At 41.1% G+C, this 26,322-nt stretch overlaps 1 protein-coding gene across 1 annotated transcript in view; it reads right to left on the bottom strand.

The window, feature by feature from the left end:
• Positions 1–26,322, bottom strand: part of LRP1B (LDL receptor related protein 1B) — a 1,094,775-nt gene that overhangs the window by 141,038 nt on the left and 927,415 nt on the right. The window contains exons 52-59 of the mRNA XM_075284520.1: positions 24,943–25,071; positions 15,853–15,975; positions 13,515–13,655; positions 10,673–10,860; positions 5,017–5,200; positions 3,315–3,400; positions 2,377–2,520; positions 1,189–1,370 (exon numbers count right to left, since the gene is read on the bottom strand). Of these exons, the coding sequence (XP_075140621.1) occupies positions 1,189–1,370; positions 2,377–2,520; positions 3,315–3,400; positions 5,017–5,200; positions 10,673–10,860; positions 13,515–13,655; positions 15,853–15,975; positions 24,943–25,071 (1,177 nt within the window). The remainder of the gene's footprint in view (positions 1–1,188; positions 1,371–2,376; positions 2,521–3,314; positions 3,401–5,016; positions 5,201–10,672; positions 10,861–13,514; positions 13,656–15,852; positions 15,976–24,942; positions 25,072–26,322) is intronic.

Raw genomic sequence — 26,322 nt, 5'->3', positions numbered from 1 at the left:
CCCCAGGCCAGCAAACACACACACTTACCCCTGCGACAGCTAGGGGCCACCACGGAAGTTTTAGAACATTCTCCTGCACACAGCTTGGAGACATTACACATACATGCTCCTGCACACAGCTAGGAGTCATACATGAAGTCAGACACTACACATAGGCTATCTCAGAGACCATACCTGCTGCAGATCTACAAGCTGGAAAGGCAGCTACCGCTCCTAGCCCTGGTGTAGATCTAACAGTTCAGGGTTTACAGGTCCTACCTAACAGCACCCAGGAGAAGCAGAGGAACCCCATAGAGAGGCCTAGTCAGACAACCTGCCTGAGTACTGGAGCCTATCCCTGCAAACTACTGTCATTCACTCCGTGGACTTTCAGGAGATTTTAGTCAAAGTGTGAGCCCCCAGCGGGCATCGGCTCACACTATTTAAATGGAAGTCCCCGTCCAATAGGGGCGGTGGCCATGACCTCACCGCTCATGCTCAGTAGGGGAGAAATGGCACTTAGCTTTTGAGCATCTCCAATATGTCTGAGCATGCTCAGTAAGGTGAAAGCTGGATGGTTAGACTGACCTGCAGGTGGCGCTGTACGCTATGATAGCAACCTGCAGGACCCAATCCTAACAAGGGGTCACAGCAGCCACAGTTGCTTCTGGATAATGACTTACATAATAGTGTGCAGAATTGTTGGTCATGTTTAGCTGTTTTCTGACAAGGCTTTTCTAAACCGTTCAGATGTTGCCCTTCCTAAAACAACGTTCACTGTGAAAATAACTGCTTTAGCCCTCTGAATATGAATTCAGGTCAGATGCCTCATGTCTGTAGAAGTCTAGGTCGAGAGGAGTGAGAAGTGTGCAGGAAGTGAAGAAGAAAAGAATCCCAGGCTCAGACTGATGCTGTAGCTGATCAGAAGCTTTCTATCGTGTACGTCAGTACTTCTCTATATATGTCCTGCATGGTTTTGGAACAGTGTGGGAGTGAAACAGTTCTTCAGCAAATTCTCTCCTACATACTGTGTACAGTGTATATTAGCTAACCTCCGCCCACCAGCTCAGAGAGAACTGCAAATACAGTAGAATACAGTTATATAATGGGCAACTATTTTCTTATTCCTCATGTACACACAATGGCAGCTTATCAAGTCATGTGAAGGCATTTGGGATATGAATTGAACTTAGAATCCATGAAGAATACCTTGTTTGTGGGTCCAGTGATAAATCCCTTAGAAACTTAATCTTTTTGCTAACAAGTATGGTGGGGTATAAGCCATTGAGCTTGGAAACTTCAATAACTCTCTTCTCGGTATCGAACCAATAGAGGTTCTTCCCAATCCAGTCCACAGCAAGTGCGTTGGGTATAGCTGTGTTATGCACTACCTTAAAGAGAAACACAAGGGTCCTAAGCAGCTTTGTCAATACACAGTAGGAAACAAAATCTCTATAGAAGGATACAACTTTTTGGAATTTGTTCAAATAGTTTTTGTTCTTGTGACACTAGATGTTTGGGGTTGTATATCCCTTAATATAGGTGACTGATTTGTAGCACATTGATGTTTCCTTCCACACCGCTCCTCTTGGCTTAACATATCCATACAGAAGTGGTGAAAGTTACCAACTTGATTTTGCAACATTGTGTCTAGTGCTGCATGTCTATATATGGCCACCCAGTGGTGGGGATTTGAATTACAGTTTGTCTGTTTGTCACCACGATGGACGGAATTTACATTGTGAGGACTTATTCACACAACAGTGAAAACCGGCCTTGTGACCGCCATTTTTTTGTAAGAGCCATAATGGCCATTTTGAGAACATATTGATTTCAACTTGTATATTCACTTGTCTGTTGCTGCTAGCACAGGATTCGGGTCTGTATGGTACTGCTAGCACAGGCTTCGGGCCTGTATGGTAATGTCCTAGACCACATCGGAATCCAGAGAGGTGAGTAAAACTGTTTATAATGTTCCCTCACCAACCTTGGGGCTCCGATCATTATACTTGGGGGTCTGAAAAGACCCCTGAGTATAATAGTTCATGGGTGGGCCACTATGGGGCATAATAGTTGGGTGGGCAACCGTGAGGCATAATAGAGGTTGCAGGGTCCACAGCATCCCCTGCAACCTCTATTATGCCCCACAGACTAATATATATATATATATATATATATATATATATATATATATATATTCCCTATACTGTTGCAACTAGCAGCCTCCCCTCCAGAACCCAAATCCCCCCCCCCCCCCGGGTATTCAGTGTGTGTGGGGGAGGGGCATCTTTTGATTGTCTGCCTCCACTGCTGATAATAAGTGCTACATTATTGTGTCCACATATACAGTATATAACAAGCTATGGGAGACACATATTTAGGTTGCGTATGCTGTACCTTTACGTCGCTGCCGTTCACAAACATCCGATTTACGCGGCTTCCGTTGGATCTGCTGGAATCGATCCAATAGACAACCTCTTCTCTGTAATCAAAGTCCATTGCAATTGCATTGTTTAATCCCTGACAAAGAATACAATCATTCTGATAATGTTGTTAAGCTGCCAGTAAATGGAAGGGCACATTATACATATATCACAAGGAAGCACGGCTACATTGACAAGCATTCATGATAACATGTAAACCTTTCAGTTAGTAAATAGATGTGTGCACAGAGGTAAGGAAGGGGGGGGTAGTTTTCACCTGACAATGGGTGTAGTTATTTCTGACACCTACTAAGACACATCACAAATTTTAATGAGTGTCTTGCAAATATAAATTGCTGCACTTCACATTTCTACCACTAGGCGGAATCTAACAGTATTACTGACAGCACAACATGTGGCCAGGCAGGGTACTGCAAGTAAAATGTATCAATAGGAAATACTATGAGGGTGCTGCAGATGAATACATATAAGAATGAAGAACCGGGGCCTCATTTTAATGGGAGACATGTTCTAAAGTTTAATATTTGAGAGTTGATACAAAAGTTAGATTTTCACACCCATAAGGGAGACAATTAGGAACTTGGGTGCAACTACCGGCAATTGATGTTATTGAAAGGGAGAAGTGTTGGGGGAAACACAAGCATGCTCCACTGATCTGAGTTTGCATGTATGTACAGCTGGTAAGAGGAATAGCCGTCAGCTGGAGAAGAGCTCACCCAACAGCTATTATACGGCCACCTCCCCTATGTAACCCCAAAGTAGTAAGTGGCTGATTCCACCCCGATACATCCTTTTTGTATCCACCCTTGGACTGAACCCCCAAAGTGAGTCAGTACATGGAGACTGCGCTGCTTTCATCATCACACGTGTTCACACTGCTAAACATCTAACCTGCTTCAGCATAGTGTAATTAGATCCGTCGGTGCTCATTCTCCGTATTTCATGGTGGTCAGCGAGGAGGAGGAAAGGGTCTTCCGCTAAACTCAAGAAAAAGTTACATTTCACTTTAGCAACTGAACAGAACACATGCAAAAGCCTTGGCCAAACCTTCTGGAAAGCGCAAACACTCTTACACTCATATAGTTGTGGTTATGAGGCTGGGATGGCGGTTTAGTGGAATACTAGTTGTATGGCCAATGAATGCTGATGGTTCCAGACCCTATATATGCGGAAGGGTACACAACTGCAAACTAGGCAAATTATCCAGGGTGACAACCTAGTAGTGTTTGTTATTACATTATATGGATTGCTATTACTTGGGCATCATATGTCAGTATTATTTATATATGGCATAACACTATTGCATTATGTAGGTTGCTAGTAGTTGGGCATTGTATGGCGGTATTATTTATATTAGGCATAGCGCTATTACATTATGTAGGTCACTATTACTTGGGCATTGTATGGCGATATTTATATAAGGCATAGCGCTATTACATTATGTAGGTCGCTATTACTTGGGCATTGTATGGAGGTATTATTTATATAAGGCATAGCGCTATTATTACATTATGTAGGTCACTATTACTTGGGCATTGTATGGCGGTATTATTTTTATAAGGCATAGCGCTATTACATTATGAAGGTTGCTATTACTTGTGCATGGTATGGTGGTATTATTTATATAAGGCATAGTGCTATTACATTATATAGGTCACTATTACTTGTGCATGGTGGTATTATTTATATAAGGCATAGCGCTATTACATTATGTAGGTCACTATTACTTGGGCATTGTATAGTGGTATTTGCATATTGTATAGCGCTATTGCATTATATGGATTGCTATTACTTGGGCATTGTATGGTGGTATTATATATATATAAGGCATAGCGCTATTACATTATGTAGATCGCTATTACTGAGGCACTGTATGTTGGTACTATTTGCATATTGTATAGTAGTATTACTACATTATATAGGTCACTATTACTTGGGCATTGCATGGTGGTATTTATATAGGGCATAGCGCTATTATATTATGTAGCTCACTATTACTTGGGTATTGTATGGTGGTATTATTTATATATGGCATAGTGCTATTACATTATGTAGGTCACTATAACTTGGGCATTGTATGGTGGTATTATTTGCATATTGTATAGCACTATTATTGCATTATATGGATTGCTATTACTTGGGCATTGCATGGTGGTATTTATATATGGCATAGCGCTATTACATTCTGTAGGTCGCTATAACTTGGGCATTGTATGTTGTTATTATTTGACCCACGTATGGCAGCATTTTCTGACTCAGTCATACGCTGTTATTTGGGTGCCATGCTATACGGGGCTTATAATTAGGCAATGTTTGGCATGATTATTAGGACAATGTATAACAGTACACCATATTGGATGGGGGCGGGGTCACCAGTAGGAGGTGCCACACATAGTTCAACGTAAACTTGGACCTAATATCAACTAACTTTATTTATAACAAATGGACACAATTTTTTTTTTGGAGTCTAACCTTTCAAAAGATAAAAAATAGCCGAACAGCGCACAGACAGCGCCGAGCAAAAGCCATCATTCCATCTTATCTCTCCACACATCACTCATCAGCGTTCAGTACATAAATGCCATTGTGATACCTGATAGAGATTTGCAGCCATTTTGATTTTCAGGGTGTATTTCATACCCGTCTGCACACAAGCACTTGTACGTCCCATATGTATTGATGCATTGCTGGCTACAGGGAAAACCATCGGAACATTCATCAATGTCTATGCACGTCTTCCCATCATTCTTTAATCGAAATCCAGGCCAGCACTGGCACTGTGGGACACAAGAAAATCTATGAAAATATGAATAAAAATCCTTTTTTTATTGTTCATCCATCTTTCCTATAAAAATATAATAATGCCAAAAATAGTAAAACTGCAACAGATGACACAAAGTGTACAAGAAATCGATAAAGTAGGTGATCATTCAACTGTCAGGATGTATAATAAGAGGGAACACCCAATACAGGTATAGATTACTTCACTTATAACATCTATCTATCTATCTATCTATCTATCTATCTATCTATCTATCACGGTTCTCTGTGTATATAAAAATAATAATTAACCCAAACAGCTCCGCTAACTGCAGGACACTGCAGCGAGGTCCACAAGCCCAGATGGGCAGCCATATGCCTGAATATGAACCACCAGTTAAACTGCACTGGCAGTGATGTCGTGCGGCACCAATGTGAACAGGCTGCAAGAGACTCTCTCCAGTTAACTTCACTGGGAAAGCGTGCCTGTGTATAGCAGTTTTGAGTGAAGCCAAACGAAGCCTTGCAAGAAGTACCTGCTAATTACAGCAGAGGAACCAGGCCCTAGCATATGCTTCACTCTGCTACACAAACAAGACTGCCAGGGGTTAACTTCACTCCTGGTCAGTCACACAAAAACTCCTTAACCTGCTAGGAGCTGCAAAGCAATTAGACAGGGAATAGGCTTACTGATCCCCACTGGCAGAGCCAAGGAATGCAAACTTGGTCCCTAGACAACTCTTGCCATTAACTGGAACCTGGCCCTGACCTCCTGTCTCAAGGTATTTCCAGTCAAAGTGTGAGCACCGGGCGGGCGTCGGCTCACACTATATAAAGGCTAGTCCCCGCCCAACAGGGGCGATGGCATGACATCACCGATCATGCTCAGAATGGCAAAAATGGGCCTCTGAGCAGCCCCAAAATGTCTGAGCATGCTCAGTAGAGATAGAATGGCACTTAGCCTCTGAGCGGCCCCAGAATGTCTGAGCATGCTCAGTGAGCCGAAAGCTGGACTTAGACTCCAGACATCTCACTGCACAACGCCGAGGGCGAGGTTTGGATTGGCCCGCAGGTGGTGCTATGTGCTGGACGGGAAGACTGTGGGATCCCATCCTAACACTATCTATCTATCTATCTATCTATCTATCTATCTATCTATCTATCTATCTATCCATCCATCCATCTAAATGATAATTTTAATGGCAAGTTATGATTTATTTGCCAGGCTAAATGTTGCAATATGTTATAACAGGATGTTACATATAAAAAAGTAATATTCGTTCTTTCTTTTTTCTTTCTTTCTTTCTTTCTTTCTTTCTTTCTTTCTTTCTTTCTTTCTTTCTTTCTTTCTTTCTTTCCTTCTTTCTATCTGACTCATATATTTCTCATATCTTTCTTTATTTCTCTTTTTTATCTTTCTCTCTCTCTTTATATTTCATTAGTTCTTTCTTCCTTCCTTCCCTCCCTCCCTCTCTCTCTCTCTCTCTCTCTCTCTCTCTCTCTCTCTCTCTCTCTCTCTCTCCCCTGTTTCTCTTCCTTCCTTCCTTCCTTCCTTCCTTCCTTCTTTCCTTCCCTTCTTTCTTTCTTTCCCTCCCTCCTTCCTTCCCCTCCTTCCTTCCTTCCTTTCTTTTTCTCTCTCTCTCTCTCTCCCTTTTTCTCTTCCTTCCTTCCTCTCTCTCTCTCTCTCCCTCTCGTTCTGTCTCTTTCTCCCACGTACATGCGACCACCTAACACACCATATTTCTGATACCCAATGAGCATTTCCAGGGTAACCTAATACTTCCCATTACCAGCAGTGGTAGATTTGCTTTGCTCTCCATTCACTTTAAGTTAAGTAAATGTTATAAGTCAGTATAAATGCACTGAGCCTGTTTTAGCTTCCTGAATCTATCACCGAGTCTGCTTTACAGCCTTCCTTGGAGTCAGCGATTGGATGCTGCGGGGTGGTCCGGTCAATCGGCTTTTATCCTTTTATTTGTACATATTGAGTCTTTATAGGTAATGTTCTTACACAGACATGCAAAAGCAGTCGGGAGAATGAGCTGTTCTCGTACTGGACCCTAAAGAGACGCACAGCGGCCACTTCAGGAGTAATTTGGCAATTTTGTGAACCCAGCCTGAGGCTCTATTCAGCGAAAGCAAAAATCGGATGCAAAAAAATGACGTTAATGAATGCAAACAGATGACTGTTTATAGAGATGTCAATGTTTAAAAAAATAAATAAATAAATCAGTTTTTTCGGATGGACATGAGAGATTATTATGTGTCCTTCATAAAAAAACAACTACAGATCTTTATTTTTTAACATTGATGTCTATTTATACAGATGACCATCTGTTTGGGGGTTCACACCAGCGCCCCGTCTCCGCTTTCTCGGACAGAAAATGGAAACCTGCAAAGCAGAGACCAGGCGCAGGCGTGAACCCGCCCTTACACTGCACCAGATTTACCAGTGTATAAGGCTGTATACAAATCTGCGGTACATTTACACTGAGTAGTAATCTTTATGCAACTTATTAATTGGATGGATTTGGAGCATTGTCCAAAATTTTGGCACATTTTTTGGCACACCATGATGCATGTAATGCTCCACACCCTTATTAACAAGGACAAGGCTCATAAACTGTAAGACGTTGTCTACAACACATAGCAAATGAGGTGAAAACATGAACAGTTTTTTTGTGTGCAAGTTACACCCAAAGAAAATAGATAGCTGGATATATTAGACAGATAGATAGATAGATAGATAGATAGATAGATAGATAGATAGATAGATAGGAGATAGATAGATAGATAGATAGATAGATAGATAGATAGATAGGAGATAGATAGATAGATAGATAGATAGATAGATAGATAGATAGATAGATGGAAGAAATAGATAGATAGATAGATAGATAGATAGATAGATAGATAGATAGATAGATAGGAGATAGATAGATCGATAGATCGATAGATAGATAGATAGATAGATAGATAATGTTGTAACGTTTCATACCCTTTAAACCCAAGGGGCACATTGAAGGACTAGTCTGTGTTCCTTATTAGATGATGAAGTATCTATGTAGCATTTTTTAGCAGCTGCCTATATGTGTCATATAACAGACAATAATCGCCAGCGACACTTTTCAAGCTTTATTTATAAATAGAAAAAAAATACAAAAACAATCTGACAAAGTGAAAAATCTTGTTCTGCTGGATTGGTTTATATTCTAACTCACACAATGTGACATTTGAGCACAAATAAGACAAAGCCTTCGGCAAGCTGAGACTACAACCAGCACAGAAGCCGCAGTGACTCGGAGTGATTTGTTACAGTCTTACAGGTTTTCATCATTTAGAATCTTTTCTCCCAATTGGTTACATTGGTAACTCAGCTCTTCACAATGAGAGGTAACCTTTAAAAGCTTCCATTTGGTCTGTTGGGAGACAGGAGAAGGGGCAAATATTTTTACAACAAATGGCTAGAAGAGACTGTTAAGTGGTTTATGGCTGTTGAGCTCCATTTTGCTGCTGTGTAATTCTGAGCCTGGTGTCAGACAAAATCATTTCCACAATTATTTCTTTGAAAGGTACAGTAAGTGCTCGGAAGAAGGTAAAAGCCTGTAAGTATGACTTATACTAATACTTTCTAGACTTTTCTGTAAATTTAAAAGCAAAATAACCAAATGAATAATAAATAAGTAAAAATGATGAAAAGGGGAATAAACAAATAAAATCTCCTTAACAGGGTTTTCCACAATAACTGGGGACTGGATATGGGATAAAATAAAAATAGAAAAGATACTTACCTAACCCTGGTCCTTTGATTGGACGGCATACCCCCCATTCTCTCCAAGGCCAATTCTAACCAGGCCAGAAGTGAAGAGGCCAATACCCAGCCAATGTTGGGTACCAATGACCTATTAGCAGTGACATCACTGGTACCCAACATGTGACCCCTGGGACCTCTGTTCTTGTGATTCCATAAATTGGTCCCCAGAAATCACGCATTTATTATCTATCCTGCAGACATTTAATAGATTGTGTTTATCTGAAATCTTTCTACAGGGTGGACATTGATTTAAGGAGAGTCCACTACCAACAAAATTTATTCTAAACCACTTCCATAAATGCTGTTGTAGGGGTGGTTGGTTTTCCCCATTGGTGGTTGCCCATTGCCTCTACTTAAAGGGATCCTATCATTGGATACCCTTTTTTTGCCCTTAACACGTAGGAATAGCCTTCAGAAAGGTTCTTGTTCTCATACCTTTAGATGTCTTCTTCGCATCACCGTTTGGTAGAAATCCGGGTTTTCTTCAGTATGCAAATTAGTTCTCTTGCAGCACCGGGGGAGGTCCCCAGCGCTCAAACAGCACTGGGGGTGTCCCCAATGTTGCAAGAGTACTCTCCAGTGACGCAGTAAGCTGTGTAAGCGGCCATTTTCTTGTGACCTGGGCATGCGCAGTCGGCTCTACCCGAGGCCTAGAAATATTGAAACCCAGGACGGAAGAAGACACAAGAAGAGGACATTACAGAAGAAGATAGAGGCATTGCTGGAGAGTTCTCTTGCAGCATTGGGGACGCCCCTAGTGCTGTTTGAACGCTGGGGACGCCCCTAGTGCTGTTTGAACGCTAGGGCCTGCCCCCAATGCTGTGAGAGAACTCATTTGTATACCAAAGAAAACCTGGATTTCTACCAAACAGTGGCGTGGAGAAGACAATTAAAGGTAGGAGAAGAATAGCCTTCCTTAAGGCTATTCCTACGTGTTAAGGACAAAAAAGGGGTATCCAATGATAGGATCCCTTTAACATAATGATTGGCAGGTCCTAATGTACAGCTACTAAAATGGAACATGTGACCATGCCCTGGCTGCTCCGAATATCTCATCTTCACATGGATTAAAAGTCACTTTTCTCACCCCCAAAAATTGCACTTTGACCCAATATAAGGTATATTTGATGTGCCGCTAACCCCTACAACAGCATATACGTGGTTAAGATATTGGTGGTGGTAGAATCCCCTTATTTTTTTCTTTATAATGAAAGTTCCTTAAGATACGATCCCTTGCTACCAATATCTACTGGTCGTACATTTGGTTTTAGTATTCATATGTAGCGCATATATTTCGTTGGATATGAAATATGATTTTTATGAATGTATTCCACATCCAGTGCAGCGGAATATAAATAATGGATGATACAAATAAAATATACATAATACATATGACCACTAGAGAAGACATTTCCTTTCATGTCTAGATCTATTCTGTCCAAGCACCTGCCTCGAAAGGGATCGACATTGCCCATTCCGTCAACGTATCCCAACAACCTGATACCGTATTGTTCTAGACGTTGTCCTAAGCCAGATATATCATGCAAAGCGTTCCACTGCCTACACGCCCATTAGATAAAAAAGGACAATGGTTTCCCCGAAAGCAAATTAATCCCATGAATAATTCATTCCTCGTCGCTCTTCAAACGTAATCTTATAAATATTGACTACCAACCTTGTATCCAACTGGGAGATCTTGACAATCTTGGGAACAACCACTGACTCTTTTACTTAAACATTCATTTAAATGGCAGCCTCTCTCATCAGATCCATCTCCACAGTCATCGGCGGTGTCACAAAGAACTCCCTCAGGTACGCACTTTCCATTTTTACATATAAAAGATGAGCTGTTGCACGACTGTTCTGGAAATAAAGAAGAGTAAAAAGTCTAAAGAAAATACCAACATTAGCATTCGGGACCGCGGCGCGGCATGAGACGCGATTATGAAGTCTGATTATTAACTTATTAAAAGATAATTCTTTATTTCCGTTCTTCGAGTCTTGAGTGCGGCTGTAAATGGAGCTCGTTGAAGAACTGCAAAGTGAAATTGCTGTCAGGTAATTGTTGTTCTTTCCAAACAGTCTGAGGTGAAGGAAACGTAACAAAAATTTACCGGCCTGAAGAGCTTCCTCTTGAACTTATTATATCTTAATGATTGAGCTTTTCAACACCACGGCTTTTAGATATGAAGTTGGAGAAGATCATTTGAGTGGTGTGAGAGAGTCAAGGAGAATATGTATTTATCATCCAGGACATTGATAATCCAATGTAAGATGGGTGCATAGAGAGGTTAGGTTACAACGATCCTTCATGGAATCCATCAAAAATGGCAAGTTATATTCATTTTCTGCTAAACTGAAGGACTCATGACCAAAAACCATCCATATTACAGTCACTGGGGTTCACAGTAGAGATGAGCGACCGCTAAAATGTTCGAGGTTCGAAATCCGATTCGAACAGCCGCTCACTGTTCGACTGTTTGAATGGGTTTCAAACCACATTATAGTCTATGGGGGGGGGGGAATGTTCGTTTCAGGAGTAGGCAACATTCAATCTAATTCTGCTTACCAAGTCCATGAGTGAGGGTCGGGCTGGATTCTTCTCCCTGCGCAGCGTCCCCGCGTCCTCTTCCGGCCTTGAATTCACTCTGCTAGGCATCGGGCCTGGGCAGAGCTGACTGCGCATGCCCGCACTACAAGCGGACATGCGCAGTCGGCTCTGCCCAGGCCCGATGTCTGGCAGAGTGAATTCAGAGCCGGAAGAGGACGTGGGAACACTGCGCAGGGAGAAGACTTCTAAAAGTAAGAGAAGAACCAGCGTTGATTGGCAATGTATAGCATTCTGCCAATCAACGCTGGTTCTGCATTGAATCTTAACTTCGAACAACTAGTAGTACTCGATCAAGTATGAGTATTTCGAATACCGTAGTATTCGATAGAATACCTACTCGATTGAGTACTACTCGCTCATCTCTAGTCCACAGGCTATTATTTTTCTTTTTCTGTTCCTACAATGGGATAGAGAGGACCGTGCCCTAGCGCCACTTTTGTAACGTAGCTCCCTAAAGATCAATGCATGGTTTCTCGAAAAACTTAATTGTATTGGAAAGCTGTTTCAAAGTTATTGCCTCTCATCAGTTCAGAGTAGGGCATGTATGGTCTAACAAGTCCCTGTACACCTGGGGGTTGTGGTTCCCACCAAGGGCCACATTAACCATAGGTACAATGATGCAGCTGCCCAGGGCCCTAGGGTTGCGAGGACCCCCTCAGCCACCCTGGATCAAGCTGGACAGTCCAACATTTAGGGTGATGTCCCTCTATTCCATACGACAGGCTGTGATTTCACCTCTATCTGTGTCCTCTTTGTGTTGAATACTAAAGTTATTAGCTCTGTGCTCCTTTATTCCGCCTTCGGCAGGGAAGCGCATAAAGCGCCGAGCCACAGACATTACAGTTAAAGCCTGCAGGTCCATAGGAACGTGGTTCGTTGAGTATTGAGAGGTGACATGGGAAATTAAGTTTTGGGGGGTGGAATTGTGGGTCCCACGTTCAAAAAGATTGCACGGGGCTCCCCAATGCAATAAAACAGCCTTGATAGTGCCCCTCTGACCTACATCTAGACCTCTCACACTGCCAGACAGTATCCTGCCCTGCACTGATGAGAAGCCATAACCTTGTAACAGCGGTCTACAGATTAGACACTTTTCCATTTGGAGGAGATATTTTGGCTTGGCTATTATTCCCAGATTATGCAATAAGGTTTTATGATAAAACACATATTAATCTATCGGGAGCTACCTTCCTTAAGGTGATGCTAGAGCATGTTCCTTTTTCCACCAAGGAGATCTTATTTGTATATTCCTTACCAAGAATTCTTAGCAAGGTATGCATGATCTAATAAGTCTTTGTACCGCCTCTGGTGTCATGTCCCAAATGAAAACTCTTTTGATAAGAGAAAACCAACAATGCCAGGGCAGATGTGAACCTTATCTTATCCAAAAACAGTCCTATACGGTATTATAATTTTAACTAATGTCGCTATTAGGTATTACACAACCATCCATGACATCATAAAATGGGTGCTGACTGGGTTGCGCCGAACTTGAGATTTCAGGATCGATTTTAAAATCTGATTTCTGATCATTTTCCAGCCGATCCCGATCGCATTTGTGAAATTTGCTCGATCAATCCGATCTTTCTCCATCCCGATCGCTCAACCCTAGTCAATGTTTTTCTATGGGAAAAGTCACTTTTAGGGTTGAGCCGATCTTGAGATTTCAAAATCCAATTTCCGATCATTTTCCAGCCGATCCCGATCATGAAATTTGCTCGATCACCGATCCCGATCGCTCAACCCTAGTGGTGACTATTGTTTGATCAGGACTGATCCCAGTGACAGCTCCATGTTTAGGACCATCTAATATGGAAGCCTGACATGTCCATCAATAATATTAAAATTGAGAAATATTATTCTATCATGTTATTCTAAAAATACTAACCTACTCTTTGCTTCATACCTGCATTCAGACACCTTCTGTTCAGCGGGGCTTCATCGGAGCCATCAGGACAGTCAAAGTCTCCATCGCATTGCCACTGAAAGTTCAGCAAGCAGCGACCATCGGCACAGATAAACTCATCGGGGGCACATTGGCGGTATCCTAAAACATGAACGGGAGGATAATATCAGGAACAATATAGAAAGGTATAGAATCCATGACAAATATTGGAAATATGTCACTGGCAAAAGCTCCAAAAATGGGTGGAAGATGATCTACTGATAAGTAAAGATGACATCTGAGAGTGAACCCATAAAACCATCCTGCCGTAATAAAATTGCTAATTAAACTTTCTTTCCAAATTTCTTGACTTTTATCTTCTACATTTTATGTCAATTTTTTCTTTTCCTGATCTTGTCCCCTGATGTCCCTGCCCACAGCTTGTTTACTAGAAGGTTTTCAGTTTTGGGTCATATCCATGGCTGTGACCCCATCAATTTTTAGTGTGACCTTTGACCTTTGCCTTCTTCTTGGTACAGACAGTTTTTGGCAGAACTGGGTAGGGAGGTTGTTCCCACCGCCATCTTGGAGAACTAAGCCCAGATCTTCTGTGGATGTAGACTTGCTCCAATCCATCTGTCTCTTCATGTCATCCCAGACAGACTGGATGATGATGAGATCAGGGTTATATCTGTGGCGGCCATATCATCCCTTCCAGGACTCCTCCAAGATTTATTTTCCTCTCTGTTCTTCATTCACTTCACTTTGTTAATTGACCAAAAATAAACTAACCGCCTCTATTTTTAAAAATTCTTACTTTGCAGAATTTTTCACGCACCTGCCTAAACCTTTGCACAACACTCTGTGTTATGTGCACAAACACGACACCTCTCCTCCTATCAAGGGAAAATCATGTACTAAATAAGTGTAAGGCCGGGTTCACACGATGTATTTTGGCACGTAATGTGGCACATAGACGCCACGGGAGCTTTTGCGGGCCGTATACGCTCCCATTGTTTTCAATGGGAGCCAGTACCGTATACGCAGCGCTATTTTGCGGCCGTGATTTTGCGGTGGCTGCAAAATAGCGTCAAGTATACGGTACCGGCTCCCATTGAAAACAATGGGAGCGTATACGGCCCACAAAAGCTCCCGTGGCTTGTACGTGCCACATTACGTGCCAAAATACATCGTGTGAACCCGGCCTAAGAGGAGCTCTGCAGATCCGTGACCAGTCTCAGGTCTTTCAAACCGGGCAGATGAGAGTGTAGATCAAGTACAAGAAAAAAAAACTAAGTCCTGGAAACCCTTTAAGAATAAGGAAAATGAGACATTTAACTCAAGCCAAAATCCAAATATTCCATAGCAGATGCCAAGAGTAGGGTTGAGCCAATCTAGAGATCTCAGGATCAATTTTAAAATCCGATTTCCGATCATTTTCCAGCCGATTGCAGTCGTGAAATTTGCTCGATCGCCGATCGGAATCTGATCTTTTCCGATCACTCGACCCTAGTCAATGCTTCTCTATGGGAAAAGTCACTTTTGGGGTTGAGCCGATCTTGAGATTTCAAAATCTGATTTCCGATCATTTTCCAGCCGATCCTGATAGTAAAATTTGCTCGATTGCCGGTTGGGATCCGATCTTTTTAGATCCCAATCGCTCAATCCTACTTTCTATATATTTGCGGTCAGACTTTCCTGCTGTTTTTTTTTTTTTTACATTCGATGTTTTATGTTGTCACATCTTTCTTACAATGTGTATTATAATCGTGGCCAAACATTGGTTATTTCCTGCACATCGCCTTCTGTTTATAAGCTGCAATCCACATCACAACCACTAGGAGGCCACCTATAGGATAGATATCACATGACGGAGTATTGAGAATCATTGTTTCTTTTCATGTGCTGTAAATTGGATAAGTTGGGCCAAAGTAAGGAAGAATATACCTGTACAGTGAATACTTTGCTGTGATGCGAGGAAAGTCCTATAAATGTAACAAGGAGAGCGTGGCCTGCTCAGATATTCCAGCTTTGAAGCTTGCAGTATTGTGAATGCAGCTCTGAAGTATAATACAGACTGTGAATCAGTCCAAGATCAGAAGATATCAAGGGATGACAAACCCCATAATGTATAGTGCAGATGTAGCAGAGTTGATGTGATATATCTCTATATACACCATGGTAGAGTTCTTTCTAGTATTTTCTTTGTCTTTCCTCTCCATAACCTGTTCACATCCCGATGTCTCGTCTCACTCCACAGAATACACATAATCTCCCTTTTTAACCTCCAAAAATGAACCAAGAAGCAAATTTCTTTTATCTGTCCATATTTTATGGGGATTGCTCTAAAATTACTTACCGCATTCCAAAGATTCATCAGAGCCGTCTCCGCAGTCGTCATCGTGGTCACATAGGAACTGCTTAGAGATGCAGATTTTGTTGTTGCACATAAAAGCATTTTCATCACAGGTAGTAACAGGAGCTGGAAATATATGAAGAAGATAAAACTAAAGCATGGCCGCAAATCACATTCATCGCTTCTACAGGCAAGGATTGGACTAAACAGGTTACAGTATATTGTACGGCGCAGGTCAGGCTCCTTGTGGGGTGATCAGAAAACAGATGGTAATGGTAAAGATACAGCCAGGTATGCTTACATAGGGAGAACTATCTATCTATCTATCTATCTATCTATCTATCTATCTATCTATCTATCATACAGTGAAACCTCTCCAACCAACCACCTTTTCGATAAGACCACCCCCTTATCCAGACCACATTTTATGTGATGGACTTTCATCTTCCATAATAACCATCTTCTCTAACAAGCCCCCCTTCTCCAGAAAACCAACTCTTAATACTTGGGTTGTCGTCTTAGTTACATTAGTATCCAATTCTTCAGTATATTCTACTGTCCATGCAGCAGAATACTAAATGACATCTAATAACTGGATATTACAGTACATACAACGCGTTTCTGGATTTGACAGATCCCAAAATGTGTTGTGTGTTTTGGAATAGATCATAGTTTGATGTAATTCGCCATTTCCCCGCATCGCCCTCGCATTGTTGATGCCTCTCTTGTCTTGTGTTTTTCTGGAAAGAAATACAATTTTCATTTCATCTGGACGCATCTTTGACCCTTGTACGACTGCTTGTACGACATTATTTAAAATCTCTCCTAGTGCGTGTGACACATCTGTACAGATTCTATTATAGGATGAGGAATCAATGACTTCCTTTCACCTACAGAAAACCTCCTATGGGAAACCCGGAGATTAAACTGGGAGATAGACGCTCCTTACAGACACAATCCAGTTTGGAGTGAAGTTTAGGTTGAAATGAAATAAAATGAAGGGTAACCTTGTCAGTTGGGTAGATGCTCTTTGACTCCTCGAGTCACCGGGAATCTGTATCATATTTCAAAGGATAAGATTTTAGACTTTTGTCAGCGGGATGGTTCCACTGTTTCGCTTCCTAATATAATATTTACGTACAATTTTTTTTCTTTTCTTTAAGATGTTCTACGAAAAATGGAACGAGACACTTCCACTGCGAGCGGAGACATCACTTCTTCCGGAGACCTTTGGAAGGCCGTCTTTATAGATTTGCCATTTTTATTTTTTTTTATCTTCTCCTTATACTTGCTCTAGTCAGGAGAAATTTATCAACTCCTTGAGTCATGTCTGAAGTGTGTCAAACCGGTCTCATGCTGGTATATAACACAGTTTAATGGACGGAGATAGAGATCCACTCCAGGAAAGAGAGAACGCGATTTTACCATTTGATTCCTGCTGGGGCCAAATGTAACTTTGAAGGGGTTCAGTATTTGGTGCATGGATGGATAGTATAGTCAGTAACATGAATGTATGGCTATAGTCTCATAACACAAGGTGAAGATGATAAAATACTACTAATATCTAATGGTGGACCCACAAAATCTGCTATTTGGTTACTTCAGTGATCGACAAATTTGACACTTTGTTTTTTTTATCTGATCTTTAAGTTTTGTGATCTAAAAGTTCATAGAAACCACATAGGATTGAATTATTCAGATCTAGCCAATGTATCTAATGTATATCAGTTTTCAGTATCATCTATCTATCTATCTATCTATCCATCTATTCATCCATCCAATATCTATCTATCTATCTATCTATCTATCTATCTATCTATCTATCATCTCCTATCTATCTATCTATCTATCTATCTATCTATCTATCTATCTATCTATCCATCTATTCATCCATCCAATATCTATCTATCTATCTATCTATCTATCTATCTATCTATCTATCTATCTATCTATCTATCTATCTATCATCTCCTATCTACAGTCCTATGAAAAAGTTTGGGCACCCCTATTAATCTTAATCATTTTTAGTTCTAAATATTTTGGTGTTTGCAACAGCCATTTCAGTTTGATATATCTAATAACTGATGGACACAGTAATATTTCAGGATTGAAATGAGGTTTATTGTACTAACAGAAAATGCGCAATATGCATTAAACCAAAATTTGACCGGTGCAAAAGTATGGGCACCCTTATCATTTTATTGATTTGAATACTCCTAACTACTTTTTACTGACTTACTGAAGCACAAAATTGGTTTTGTAACCTCAGTGAGCTTTGAACTTCATAGCCAGATCTATCCAATCATGAGAAAAGGTATTTAAGGTGGCCAATTGCAAGTTGTTCTACTATTTGAATCTCCTCTGAAGAGTGGCATCATGGGCTACTCAAAACAACTCTCAAATGATCTGAAAACAAAGATTGTTCAACATAGTTGTTCAGCGGAAGGATACAAAAAGCTGTCTCAGAGATTTAACCTGTCAGTTTCCACTGTGAGGAACATAGTAAGGAATTGGAAGACCACAGGGACAGTTCTTGTTAAGCCCAGAAGTGGCAGGCCAAGAAAAATATCAGAAAGGCAGAGAAGAAGAATGGTGAGAACAGTCAAGGACAATCCACAGACCACCTCCAAAGAGCTGCAGCATCATCTTGCTGCAGATGGTGTCACTGTGCATCGGTCAACTATACAGCACACTTTGCATAAATAGAAGCTGTATGGGAGAGTGATGAGAAAGAAGCCGTTTCTGCACGTACGCCACAAATAGAGTTGCCTGAGGTATGAAAAAGCACATTTGGACAAGGCAGCTTCATTTTGGAAACAAAATTTGAGTTGTTTGGTTATAAAAAAAGGCGTTATGCATGGCGTCCAAAAAGAAACAGCATTCCAAGAAAAACACATGCTACCCACTGTAAAATTTGGTGGAGGTTCCATCATGCTTTGGGGCTGTGTGGCTAATGCCGGCACCGGGAATCTTGTTAAAGTTGAGGGTCGCATGGATTCCACTCAGTATCAGCGGATTCTTGAGAATAATGTTCAAGAATCAGTGACGAAGTTGAAGTTACGCCGGGGATGGATATTTCAGCAAGACAATGATCCAAAACACCGCTCCAAATCCTCAGGCATTCATGCAGAGGAACAATTACAATGTTCTGGAATGGCCATCCCAGTCCCCAGACCTGAATATCATTGAACATCTGTGGGATGATTTGAAGCGGGCTGTCCATGCTCGGCGACCATCTAACTTAACTGAACTTGAATTGTTTGTCCAAAATACCTTTATCCAGGATCCAGGAACTGATTAAAAGCTACAGGAAGCGACTAGAGGCTGTTCTCTTTGCAAAAGGAGGATCTACTAAATATTAATGTCACTTTTCTGTTGAGGTGCCCATACTTTTGCACCGGTCAAATTTTGGTTTAATGCATATTGCGCATTTTCTGTTAGTACAATAAACCTCATTTCAATCCTGAAATATTACTGTGTCCATCAGTTATTAGATATATCAAACTGAAATGGCTGTTATAAACACCAAAATATTTAGAACTAAAAATGATTAAGATTAATAGGGGTGCCCAAACTTTTTCATAGGACTCTATCTATCTATCTATCTATCTATCTATCTATCTATCTATTTATCTATCTATCTTTCTAGCTATCTCCTATCTATCTATCTATCTATCTATCTATCTATCTATCTATAATCTCCTATCTATCTATCTATCTATCTATCTATCTATCTATCTATCTATCTATCTATCTATCTTTCTAGCTATCTCCTATCTATCTATCTATCTATCTATCTATCTATCTATCTTTCTATCTATCTATCTATCTATCTATCTATCTATCTATCTATCTCCTATCTATCTATCTATCTATCTATCTATCTATCTAACTAACTAACACATATCTATCTATCTATCTATCTATCTATCTATCTATCTCCTATCTATCTATCTATCTATCTATCCATCTATTCATCCATCCAATATCTATCTATCTATTTATCTATCTATCTATCTATCTATCTATCTATCTATCTATCTAACTAACACATATCTATCTATCTATCTATCTATCTATCTATCTATCTATCTTTCTTTCTATCTATCTATCTATCTATCTATCTATCTATCTAACTAACTAACACATATCTATCTATCTATCTATCTATCTATCTATCTATCTATCTCCTATCTATCTATCTATCTATCTATCTATCTATCTATCTATATCCTATCTATCTATCTATCTATCTATCTAACTAACACATATCTATCTATCTATCTATCTATCTATCTATCTATCTCATATCTATCTATCTATCTATCTATCTATCTATCTATCTATCTATCTATCTATCATCTATCTATCTATCTATCTATCTATCTATCTATCTATCTATCTCCTATCTATCTATCTATCTATCTATCTATCTATCTATCTATCTATCTATCTATCCATCCATCCATCAATCCTTCTATCCATTTTGCATAGTTATTTATCTACTTATTCTGTTTTGATCCCACACACTTTCCATCCACCACATACAAATACATTTTTCAGTCTCTTCAATCTATTTATTAGAAACAGAACACAAGAGAATTATGAGATAAATGTTCTTGTATTTGCTATAATTTAGCATTCGGGTAATTGTTTGCTTCTCCTCTAATGTGCTGCCGGGTTTCGGTGATAGGAGCGATCCTTGTGCTGGCAGATAACTATTCATTGTTAGGTGGATTACGTTCTATGCATTTTACAGCACTAAAAGTAATAAAATGTGAATAACATTGTAAATGGTGGAGACTAAGTACAGTGCATTTATAATATCTATATCTATGGCCTTCCCCACATCCACTGCTCTCTATATATTATCTCTCTCTATTGTTTATGCTCAAAAGACGGCATAAAATAAGCGGTACAGAATCATTGTATCATCCGACTTCTACTCTTAAACTCCTATAACTCCTGCTATTACCGGCTATGTGCCTTTATTCTAGCATTGCTATATTGTAGAGTATATTGAAACCACTGTACAAGTTGTGTCTATATCACGCTTATTGCCCTGTACAGAAAAGTTTAAAGGAGTTGTCCATGACCGTGATCAAATCAAATCAAACAAGCTTTATTGACACATCTGAATAGTTATTTGGCATTGCCAAAGTTAGTAAAGTGTGTGTGTGTGCGTGTGTGTGTGTGTGTGGAGTTGGAGTCGGGGGTGTGAGTGGTGGGTATGGGGGGGTGGGGTGGTTGATTTGGGGTATAACAGTCCGTGGAGTCTCATCTTCCTCTTAGTTGGTGGCCGCTATATGGGGAGGTGGGGTGGGTGGTTTCGGTTATAACAGTCCATGGAGTCTCATCTACCTCTTGTTTGGTGGCAGATGGACACGTATTGGGCAGCGATCTCCACAGTGGCCTCTTCTTCTCCCAGTAGGATGTAGAGTTTCCTCTTCTCGTCTGCAGATATGAAGTCTGGGATGTGGGCAGAGAGTCTTTGGAAGTAGATGGCCCTCACAGCTGAGTATTTGGTGCAGTGTAGCAGGAAGTGGGTCTGGTCTTCTAGGGCCCCCTGGTCACAGTGCTGGCACAGTCTGTTCTCCCGTGGCTTGTACGTCTGCCTGTGTCGCCCCGTCTCCATCTCCAGGTTGTGGGCGCTCAGTCTGTACCGGCTCAGGGTCTGTCTGTGTTTGGGGTGGCGTATTCTCTCCAGGTAGGTGGCCATGGTGTAGTCCCTTTGTAGAGATTGGTACAAGGTGAGTTTCTTGGAGTTATTTATTTTGTTTCTCCATTCTTCAATGTATTTGCTATGGCTTCTTCTACTTACCCGTGCCACACATTGTATAGTGGCTGCACTTGGTATTGCATCTCAGTTAGGGTTGAGCCGATCTTGAGATTTCAGGATCAATTTTAAAATCCGATTTCCGATCATTTTCGATTCCCATTGTGAAATTTGCTCGATCGCCGATCAGGATCCGATCTTTCCCGATCCCTCAACCCTAATCTCCGTATGGTGGGATATGACTGCTTTAGAAGGAATGAAGACCAATACTATAGACCTGGACAGCCCCTTTAACTTCAATCTGGTGATCTATTGCAGCAACCAAGACAAGGTTCACATCTGCATTTGGGATTCTGTTTGGGGAGGACACTTTGGGACCCCCCCCAAACAGAAACCTATACTCATTAAAGAGCGGTTAGCTAAGAAACCACACAGGTCCCATAGACTATAATGGAGTCCGTGTGCTTTCACTCGGTTTCTGGATGAATCCTGCGGAGATAAAAGTGGCACTTTTAGGACCTTTCTCTCCGCATGATTTGTGCGGACACCAAGCTGAAACCACATGGGCCCCATTATAGTCTATGGGGTCCGTTTGATTTCTTAGCTAACCACTTTTTAATGGAATCCCAAACGAAGATGTGAACCGGAGTCATACTGTGACTATTAGGGGACTCCGTCAATTTTGGATTGAAACCACACAGACCGCATTATAGTCTATCGGGTCCATGTGTAACTACTTTTTGAGTGGATAGGGTTTTCGTTTTTCGGGTCCCCAAGAATGGAAACCCAAATGCTAGTGTGAACCTACTGTAAACATGATATACTTAGTTTGTGCAGGTCACACTCGGATGAATTTCACACCTGTATGGCGTTTGGTTGCAGTAACCATGTTGGGGCAAAACACATTTTATCTAAGAATATGATTGTGGTGGTCAGAGCTGGGGCTAGACGTCTTACACCTGGGAGAAAGGTTCAGGTCTCTGCCTTAACCCTGTATTTAAGTACCTGACCCATGCAGCCCTTTCTAACTTGACAGCTTGACAATGCAATGAGTTATATAACCATTTGCAGCTTTCTGTACATTGACCTTTGTCAATGGCTTTTGTTGTGAACGTATTATAAGGTTCAAGCTATAAAGGGCTCCATTTACTGTATTAGCTTATCGATCTTATCTAAGCACTGAGCCGCCCCTAGGCATTTAGTGTCCATGTCACAAAGCCATAACACTCCGTCTCTCTAGTCCCACTGAACCAGACATAAGCCACCATTGGGTCCTGCACGGGTCCCGGTCATCTGGCCATATTACAGCCACACCAACTGCAACAAGCGTCGGAGAGAAGCTGAGAAAGTAGAAATTGTCAATGTTAAATGGGGTTAACTATATTTTTTATCTCATCGCTGCAGCCGGATTGTTTAACAAACTGAACTGTGATAGTTAAGCCAAGCAGGACATATAACAATATTACGATCCCCTCATGCAGGGACATTGAGCCTGAGATTAATAGGAGACAGCCACATGCATTTCACATTTGAAGTCAAGTGTGTTTCATTTCATTACCGGAGGAGAGCGCAGCCGTGAAGGTGCTTTTGGATTACACATCCACTCAATGCGGTATCATTTCACAGGCTGTCACTCAAACATGTCTAACATCTGAAACATGGAAATCACTACACGCGACATCTACGCGGGATTCGCTGCAAAACACAGACTCTTCCAGTTACAGCTAGAGACTGCGGGAGAGGGAAGGTGTCCTCGGAAAATGAACTTTTTATTTAAATTTTTTATGTGACATATATTTTTCAAGAATTTTTGGTGATGTTTGTCATAAGGAGTTATGCCACAAAAATTATTCATCCTCCTGCTGATCACTTGGGTCTGACAGCTGAGATCTTGAGAAGGGTGAGTGTTGTACTCCCAATGAGGATGTGGGTGGATGCGGCCGAGCCCACGCTCCATCTGTTCAATGAGAATGCCCAAAGAACAGTATTCGGCTATCCCGGTGAAATGAATGGAGCAGAGGCTCATCTTTGTCCACCGCGGCTACATTGTCAATGGGAGTCACACCCCATATTCTTAGGAGTAGTGAAGGATATCAGTAGACTGACACCGACTTATTGGTAATTTATCTTCTATACCAGAGTTTGCCGATTTTTTTGGACTCCACTGGAAAAATAAATCTTCAGGGAACTCCTACCAATTTTTTTTTTTTTTTTTTTTACCAAGGAACCAAAACATCCTAAGAACGCAGATAATGTTGGATGAACTTATGCAGTCATCTCCCCAACTACACTGTCCCCCAGTGAGTTTCCAAGACACCACTTGGACTACCAAAGACCACCATTCACAACCAGTCATGGTAACAGTTTATCTACTTCCTCACACACAATGAGCTCAGCAAAGATGATAAAACATGTCTAGAAAACTCTCCGATAGCCCTCAGTAAATAGTGTGTCCAGACTGCCATGTCTATGACCCATGTGGCTACTGTAAAGCAAGTCTCTAGATGCAGTCATTCAGACAAGATGACCGTCCATCGATTTCAACTCAACATTTGACACGCCGTCATGTTTAGGTTTGGTTGTTCAGTTATGTTGTATACCTTGGTGTGTAGGTAGATGGGGGATTGAGTCTCATTACAAAGATTCAGCTGGCCTAGATAGTCTTACAGGCAATGGTCCTGGGAATAGCATGTAAATGAACTCTCCTCCAGAAGGAAGAAAACTGTACCTTTAGGTAACTATCCTTTACGTCAATGCAAACAATGTCTTGCTTTTGTAGGTCAGTTAATTTGCATAATTGCATGGATGTTGTAAAGGGATTAGGCCTACCACATCTTCACCTCCATTTTATATGGCACCTTGCATACTGAAGAGCTTTGTATATAAATTCTGCATTAGGCCACATGGAGCTCCTATGTCTCCTTATTATGAAATGTTCGGAGCCCCATGTGGCTCCATATGGTTCTTCCATACAGCACTTTGTTTCAGAAGTAATCACACAATTTGCATCAGATAAATAGACAATATGGACCCTTAGGCTTCTAGACCAATGAGGAGTTTTGGAACTAAAAGGAACAAAAAGGTCAACAATGAGGACAGAAGGAGAATAATATTAAATTGGTGGCCCATTTGGGTAGAAATGCTATAAGAATGGAAGAGAGAAAGTTCTTATTGTTTACATTTACGACATAGAAGAGTTACTGGGTAGGAAATGTAGATCAAGATCAATTTAACAAATCCAAATATGATATTAATGTATTGAAACAATCTCTCTGTGACCCCTTTAAGAGTTTTTTGACGTGATTAGTTGGACTTACCACAGCCAGCAGTAGACAGTTCATCGCTACCATTGGGACAATCTCTTTCTCCATCACACAGCCAATGGAAAGGAACGCAGGCGTGGGAATTAGGGCAACTGAACATATCAGAGGCACAAGTGACAGAACCTGGGTGATGATAGAGTGGGTGATGGAGTGAGGGGAAGAGAAGAGAAGAGAAGGAGGGGAGCGGAAGAGAAGAGAAGAGAAGGAGGGAGCGGAGCGAAAGAAAGGGAAGAGAAGAGAAGAGAAGGAGGGAGGGGAGCGGAAGAGAGGGAAGAGAAGAGAGGAGAAGAGAAGAGAAGGAGGGGAGTGGAAGAGAGGGAAGAGAAGAGAAGGAGGGAGGGGAGCGGAAGAGAGGGAAGAGAAGAGAAGAAAGGAGAAGAGAAGGGGGAGGGGAGCGAAGAGAGGGAAGAGAAGAGAAGAGAAGGAGGGAGGGGAGTGGAAGAGAGGGAAGAGAATAGAGGAGAAAATAAAAGAAGAGAAGGGAAGGGAAGGAGGGAGGGGAGCGGAAGAGAGGGAAGAGAAGAGAAGAAAGGAGAAGAGAAAAAAAGAGAAGGAGGGGAGTGGAAGAGAGGGGAGAGAAGAGAAAGGGGAGGGGAGCAGAAGAGAGGGAAGAGAAGAGAAGGAGGGAGGAGAGCAGAAGAGAGGGAAGAGAAGAGAGGAGAAGAGAGGAGAGGAGAAGGGAAACATCACAAAATTGATGGAAAGGAATTGGAAGAGAATTGGCAACAAAAATTAAGTAAGATATAAACAGAGCAGAAGAAAAAGATGGAGGAAGGAAGAGAAGGAGGAGGGGTAGAAGGATGAACAGGAGGAAGGGGGAAGAAAGAGAAAAAGAGAACAAACGGCAGGCAAATGAAAAGAGAGATAATAGAGAAAGAAAGAGAAGAGAAGGAAGAGAGAGATATTATTTCCCATTCTTTGCTTCAGCTCATGGCAGTTTTTACAGTAATAGCCCAGGAAGTGTTACATTACAGCGGTGAGGTGGGGGAGGGGGCTGTGGGGGTCTCCACTGGCACTGTGATACAATTTATCTGTACAATATTGCCAGATATCACATTGAATTATCAGGAAACTTCCAGTAATGTAATGTTGATAAAGGACATCGCTGTATACGTATAGATTGTATGTAGACACTGGCGAAAAACAAACTTATTTATTTCACAAGACACGATAAATCTTCTATTTTGAGGCTTCTTTGTTAGTACGCGGGTGTCTAAGTGAATTTCTTTTAACCAGAGAGAACTCCATTCTAAGTATACAGCCCCCTGGTTTTCCTAAAAGCCATTGGAGGGGATTCAGCAAATGCTGCTAAAAATGACTCGATCTACCAGTTCATCTAATATAGAAAAATTAAAATTTAAAAATAAACTTTTG

Source organism: Leptodactylus fuscus, chromosome 8 (assembly GCF_031893055.1).
Source record: "Leptodactylus fuscus isolate aLepFus1 chromosome 8, aLepFus1.hap2, whole genome shotgun sequence".
NCBI classification, from domain to species: domain Eukaryota; kingdom Metazoa; phylum Chordata; class Amphibia; order Anura; family Leptodactylidae; genus Leptodactylus; species Leptodactylus fuscus.
Note: the sequence above shows the minus strand (reverse complement) of the source record. Positions and strands in the feature narration are given on the sequence as shown.